The sequence below is a fragment of the Phocoena sinus genome, chromosome 19 (assembly GCF_008692025.1).
Source record: "Phocoena sinus isolate mPhoSin1 chromosome 19, mPhoSin1.pri, whole genome shotgun sequence".
Taxonomy (NCBI): Eukaryota; Metazoa; Chordata; class Mammalia; order Artiodactyla; family Phocoenidae; genus Phocoena; species Phocoena sinus.
The window spans coordinates 59238826-59245249 of NC_045781.1; the positions used below are offsets into that span (position 1 = coordinate 59238826).

General features: G+C 61.2%; 1 protein-coding gene across 2 annotated transcripts; it reads right to left on the reverse strand.

Annotated features, from left to right (window-relative positions):
- On the reverse strand, positions 1 to 6279 carry SPATA2L (spermatogenesis associated 2 like). Of its 2 annotated transcripts, none has more exons than XM_032611937.1 (3): positions 4207 to 6279; positions 3680 to 3983; positions 1 to 1827 (listed from the first exon to the last, which is right to left on the reverse strand). In XM_032611937.1, exons 1-3 carry the CDS (start codon positions 4704 to 4706, stop codon positions 913 to 915), a joined length of 1719 nt encoding a protein of 572 aa, XP_032467828.1. In that variant the 5' UTR covers positions 4707 to 6279; the 3' UTR covers positions 1 to 912. The 2 variants fall into 2 exon arrangements, with proteins under 2 accessions (XP_032467828.1, XP_032467830.1); XM_032611939.1 differs by having other exon boundaries at positions 4218 to 4358.
- Positions 6280 to 6424: the final 145 nt, after the last annotated feature.

The window sequence follows — 6424 nt, forward strand, 5'->3', positions numbered from 1 at the left end:
TGGATCCAGTGTCCTTTAATGTACTTTGAAGTTGTGATTCGTGTGACAGACAGGTGTGGGGGGAGGGGCCACACACAAGACTGGCCCCACCCCAGGCCCAGGTGGGCAGACCCACCCCCTCCAGCCCTGTGAGCGGGCTGGCGGCTGGCAGCTGGTGCATCTTTACCACGGTACCCAGGTGGGCTCTGGGGTGGGAGCCTTGGAGATCTCTCACCCTGCTTTCCAAAGCCGGACAGCAGGAAGATGTAGCAGGGAGGCTGCTGGGGTACTGATTGCTCAGAAGCCCCCACGCTCCACCCGGAAGTGGGGTGACAGCCTCTCGGGCTCCGTGGCTCCCTGTCTCCCGCCTGCTGTTCTCTGGAACTCTTGGGCACTCACTCTGGCTGGAGACTAGATGATTTCTCTTCTGTCCTTGGGTCCAGCTTCCCCGCCCAGCTCTGACTGGAGCCCATGGGGCTGGTCTCAGGCCAGCACTCAGCTCATTCAGTGCTGGTCTGTGACACCCATGGGGGACCAGGTCCCCTCAGCCGGGTCAGCCATGCACCTGGCAGAGCCCCTAGAATGGTCTTAGCAAAGCCCCAGGGCTCATGAGGTCACCTGAGCCCCTAAGGACACTCCTCTGTGGAGCACCCCTTTGGGCACTTGCAGGGAGCAGGTCAGGAGCTGCGGCGGTGGGGCCGGGGAGGGGTGGGAGAGGAGGGAGAGGGTGCTCCCTGGGGGCGGGCCGGCAGCTTTCCGAGGAAGACGGCCCCCACCTCTCACGTAGCGGGGTTGAGTCTCCATGCCCCCTGACCTGCCGCTGTGCTCAGCACCCCTGGGGGGCAGGAGGAGCAGGGTGGCCAGTGGCCCCGGTCTGAGGAGGGATGAGGCCCAGAAAAGCACCACGGAACATGTCTCCAGAAAGCCCTGGGCCTAGGGCCAGGCGGGCCTAGGGGCATCGTAGAGCAAGGTGTCCACCTGGGCTCGCTGCAGCCACAGGCGCCGCTGGTGGTTTCCGTGCAGGGCGCGCAAAGGGTGGCCCGGGCGGCAGGTGGCCAGGGTGGCACAGTGGGAAGTGTGCAGCTGGCGACACGTGTCACAGCAGAGGGTGGGGAGGGCGCCAGGGCCCAGGCAGCTGTGTGTCTGGTAGCCGGGGGGCTCGGGGACTCGTGGGGGGCTGGCCTGCTCAGGGGTGCCAGGGGCTTGGGGGGCGGCCAGGTCTCCGGGCCGACTGAGCAGCTCTTGACGCAGTGAGAGGAGGGAGAAGGCCTCGGCCTCGGGCTCCTCCTCCGAGGCTGGGCTGCTGGCCTCAGCCTCCCAGGCCCTGCCCCCCACGCCCCACAGTCTGGCGCTCTGCTCCCAGAACAGAGGCTGGCAGGCTAGCTCCGAGGGGGGTGAGTCGGGGCCTGGCGAGGGTCCCCCGTATAGGCTGGTCTCATCTGAGCCCTCATCCTCCTGCAGGTCCCGGTACAGGTCCAGCTGGGCCTGGCACCGGGCCGGGGAGCCACGGGGGGGAACAGGTGGTGGCTCTTCTTCGCGGGCTAGTCGCTGCTGCAGCCAGGCCACGCAGGAGGCCACATCCGCGCTGGCCCGCCGCGCCTGCAACAGCTCCTCGGCTGGCAGCATGCTGGTGCCCAGCTGCGCCAGCACCTCGCCCAGGATCTCACACTCCAGCCGCAGGGCAAAGCAGCCCAGGGCCACCTGCACAAGCTGGCGGGCGGGGGGCAGGGCGGCCACCATAAGGCGGTGGTCGTCCCTGCGCACATAGCCCATCTTCTGGAAGCTCTGGATGAGGAGGTCCTCCGAGAGTGCGCCCTTCAGCACGTGCACGTAGCCCCCTGAGAAAGTCTGCAAGGGAGGGGGCCGGTCGGCGGCAGCCCACCCTCCCGCAGACCTGCCCCCGCCTCAGCTGCACTCCGGCAGTGGCTTGCTTTGGGGGCCACCATCCTCACCCCAGGGGGCGGCATGGCCCCAAGGCGGTCTGGGATGTGCCGATGCTCCCTCCAGAGGAGCTGTTTAAAAACACACATGCTGGGAGTTCCCTGGTGGTTTTGTGGTTAGGATTTGGCGCTTTCACTGCTGGGGCCTGGGTTCAGTCCCCGGTCGGGGAACTGAAATCCCGCAAGCTGTGCAGCCAAAAACAAAAAAACCATAGATGCTCAGGGCCACCCCCAGAAACTCTGATCTCACTGGCTGACGTAGGCCCAGGCATCACAATTTTTTAATCTAACACATTTCACCTGGGTCATAGAACAAACTAAATAAAGAGGCCCTGTTGAGAAATCTCGCTGCCCTCTGGGTCCCCTCCACCTCCTCTCACCTGTGGGGGTTTGCTACTTTAGTTAGTTTCCCGTGTACCTGCTGAGTGGTCATGCAAACACACAAAGAATACAGGTGCTTATTTGCTCTGAGCAGGTAGCCTCCTAAACGCCTCATTCTGAACTCTGCTTTTCCAGTTTCTGAGAGCTTTCCCTAACACGACAGAGGCCAGGCCATTCACTTTTCCAGCTGTGCAGCTTTCCACCACACGGATGGAACGTCTGTAGTTTTTGGAGGCTCCAGGCTGCAAAGGAACTAGAAGCGTCCCTAGGATGGTGATAACGTGTCTCTCGCGTGTCTACAGGTCCTTGATCCTGGGACCCTGTGAGTGTACCTTTGCTTACAGCTGATGAGAGGACCTCCACGGATGGGGCACTGCTGTAAGACTGTGCTCAGGGCTGTGCTCTCACCCCTCACAATGGACCTTGCACTAGACTGTCCTCGTGTTTGCTTCATGGAGGAAGGAATGGATTCCAAAAGATTAAGTAACTTGCCCCAAGCCACAGAGCCGGCAGAAGCAGACCTCATCCAGGTCTGCCCAGTGCTGAAGCCCGTGAGCGTGTCAAGATCAGGCCTGTCTGTTCTGCTCTTGGCCCCCCATGGGGCTGCATCCTGCCCTCGTCTGAACGGATGAATGAAAGTCCTAGAGCCTCAGAACAGCAGGTGTCCCAGTGGAGCAGTGGGCTCCACGGCTCACCTCGCTGAGAGAGGCTGCTGCTGCCATGGCAACCAGTGGAGGCGGACGCCCACGTGCCCAGTGACATCATTACCTTCCCACTCTTCCGAATTATCTCAGAGCACAAGGCAGCCTGCCCCCTCCTGCCAGCCTGCAGCTCACCTGGAGGGGCCCGGCCAGACCTGGGCTCAGCTCTCCCCAGGCTGTGGGGTGAGCTAGGTACTTGTTTAGCCCGGCTCCACTAGGACATGCAGGGGCACCCCCAGCCCCTGCCTACTTCATAGGGGATAACCATGTCCTCTTCCACAAATGGAGCCACAAATCTCTCCTGGAGAGATTAGGGTGACTCTGGAATGCCCAGTCCATCCTGTGTGCCTGTCCTAGGATTTCTATGGTAACTGGGGCCACAAGGCCACTTTGGGGAGGGCAGTGATGCAAGCTTTAAGGACCAGGATCCCCCTCAGAAGGCAGGTATCCAAACAGGTGACCTCCACCCACCCCATGTTCTCAGCCCCAGGAGTACAAAGGGGAACCTCGGCCAAGAGATGCTCCAACACGCCCAGGACCCCTCAGCACACTGAGCTCTCAAACCTATCAGCCTCTGAGGACACCTGAAATCCCTTATGCCCGACGGTAGCCACCGTCCCGATGGTAGCCAACTCCCAGTAGCCTGGGCAGGGGCCCCCACTCGGCTCGGCGCCCTACCTTGATGGTGGTGAACTCTTTCCTCCAAGGCAGCAGATACAGGTGCACGGCGGCCAACTCCAGCAGCTCGAAGGCGCGGGCCAGGCCGCGTAGCGCAGGGGCCAGGTCGGCGCGGCCCCACAGGCCATCGGTGAGTAGTGCCAGCGCGTCATCCTGCAGCGCCCCATGCAGGTCGAAGTCTTCCACCAGGATGTGCCAGAGCACGGCGCGTAGCGATGGGTCCCCGCACACGCCCGCGCGGCCGTGCCTAAGTTCGCGCTCCAGGCACAGACGGTAGTCCTCGGACAGCGAGCTGCTGCCCATGCTGGCGGGCGGGAATAGGGTTATCAGGACGCAGAGGCCCCTCCCTGCCCGCTGCGCGCCTCCAGAGCCCTCGCCTGCATCCACAGGTCCCCCACCAACTGTGCGCCCCTGGTATCTACAGCACCCCCTTCCCTGGAGACGTACGCCACCTGAGTCTCCCTTCCCGAACAGAGACCCCTTTGCCCAGCAGATCGTGCTGTGGGCCCGGAGGACGACAGCCCTACCTGTCTCTCACCAGCAGTCCCCGAACGCCCGCTGCTCTGTTCGGGCCTCTCCAGCAGCACCACGCTTCCGTCGGGCCGGCTCCACCCCTCGGCCGTGACGTTAGGGGCGGGGTCTCTTCGGGCACCGCCCCCTCCGCCAACGCGGACAGGGCGGGGCCTGGTGAGGGCCCGGGAACACGAACCTCCACGGCCTGCCGAGCCAAGGACAGGGGGCACACCGCGGACGCTCCCACCGAGGCGGGTGCCGACCTCCCGAGCTGGACCCTCGGGAGCGCCAGGGTGCCGAGGAAGCAGGTACCGTGGCTCTTCGTGCGCCTGCCGGGAGCGGGGACCGGACGCGGGGCGGGGCAATCTCCTGGGGGCGGGGCTACCCCAACAGTGACAGGACCCTTCTCGTTGCCTAACGGGATTGACCAGATACGGGAGGGAGGGAGGGGTCGAGTCGCCCTCTGGCGGGGCCAGCGCTCCAGGTGGAAGCCGGCCGGGCGTTTCAGCGTCATTTAAAACTGCAGCCTCAGGAGACTTTCCTGGCGGTCCAGTCGTTAGGACTCCGCGCTCCCACTGCTGGGGGCGCCGCACCCCCCTCGCCCCACCAAAAACACCCAACAAATCAGCAACCCGGGCCTCTTTGAGGCGGCGTGAAGGCGCCTTTCTGCCTAGGTCAGAGTCGCTTCCAGGCACCGGATCCGATGTTCTGCTCTGTATCCAGCCCTGCTTCTCCGCTCCTGCTCTGAGTGCTGCTTGCGTGGCCCCAGGTGTTTGCTGTTAACTGTTGTGTGCTACTCCAGGGAGCATGCTCTGTCTCAGTGTGCCACTTGAACCTGAGCAGGTCTTTGCACCGTCCTCCCTTAGAGGAGTAGTCCCATAGAAGACCCGTTGAATGGAAGTGACGTTGCGTGGCTTTCCAGGTTAAGTCATAAAACTGCCTTGCTGTCTTGAGACGCTCAATTTTGGGACCTAGCCACATACTGGGAGGAAAGCAGCTGCATGAAGGGGCCGAATGATGAAGGCTGAATAATGTCCAAAATCCATGGAACCCGGGAATGTGAGCATATTTGGAAATAGGATCTTTGGAGATATAATCAAGTTAAGACGAAGTCAGACTGGATTAGGGTGGACCCTAAACCCTGTCAGAATGATGTCTTTGTAAGGAGCAAGGTTACATACTTCGGGAGGAGGCATATGATGGATGCAGAGGCTTGCAGCTACAGGCAGAGACTGCAGGAGCCCCCGGAGCTGGACGAGGCAGGAAAGGGTTCTCGTCTGGCACTCTGCTGGGCCGCGGCCCTGTGGACGCCTTGACTTCAGACTTCAGGACTTTGAGAGTAAATTTTTGTTGTTTTAACCTCCCCAGTAGCTAGTTACAAGAAACGAATGCAGGCCTCCCACGGCTGTTCCCACAGCCCTGAGGCCCTCGCTGATGGCAGACTTGTAGACAAATCTCCAGATGACTCCAACCCCTTGATCTTGGGTCACCCCAACTTGGAAGCTGACCTAGCTGATGCTGCAGGTGGGGCAGAGACAAGATGTCCCCACTGAACCCTGCCGAGGTGGGAGTTTCACAAGCAAAGCAAATCGCTGTCGCATGTTTAAGCCAGTGAGTGGGCTGGTTTGTTACACAGCAGGGGGGTGGATGCCACACTGCCTCAGCGCCAGCTGCGTAGGGGTCCTCCTGTGACCCTGGGCTATAGCCGGGTGGAGCAGATGGGTGGCAGGGTCAGTTAATACCTACCTTGGCCAGGACCGCAGCTCCCCGGACCACCGCCCAGCACGCTGCACACTGTGTGGCTGGGTCCAGTCTCCCAGGCAACACCACTCTCCCCATCATCCAGCTTTCTCATCTTCACCAATTCAGCGCAAGGGAAGGTCTGTCTTGTAAGTGTTTTAATTTGCATTTCTTGATTTTAAAAATGACTTTAAACACCTCTTCTTATGCTGATGAGCTTTTTAAAGTTCTTCTGAAGACAGCCTGTTCACAGCCTTTGCTATTTTCCTGACTGGGGCTCCTGCCTTTTTCGTGTTGATCTGGAGGATTTTCTGTGTGAAGAATCCATCACTCACCGTCTTACGAAAGGCTGTAGGCTGGGAGAGGCTGAAGGACTGGCCCAGAGCCAGCAGGAGGAAGGCCGTCTGATCAGCGCCTCCAGAGAGCTCCCCAAAGCCAGCAGGAGCACCCACAGTCAGGCTTCGCTCCATCATCCACCTGCTCTATAAAAGG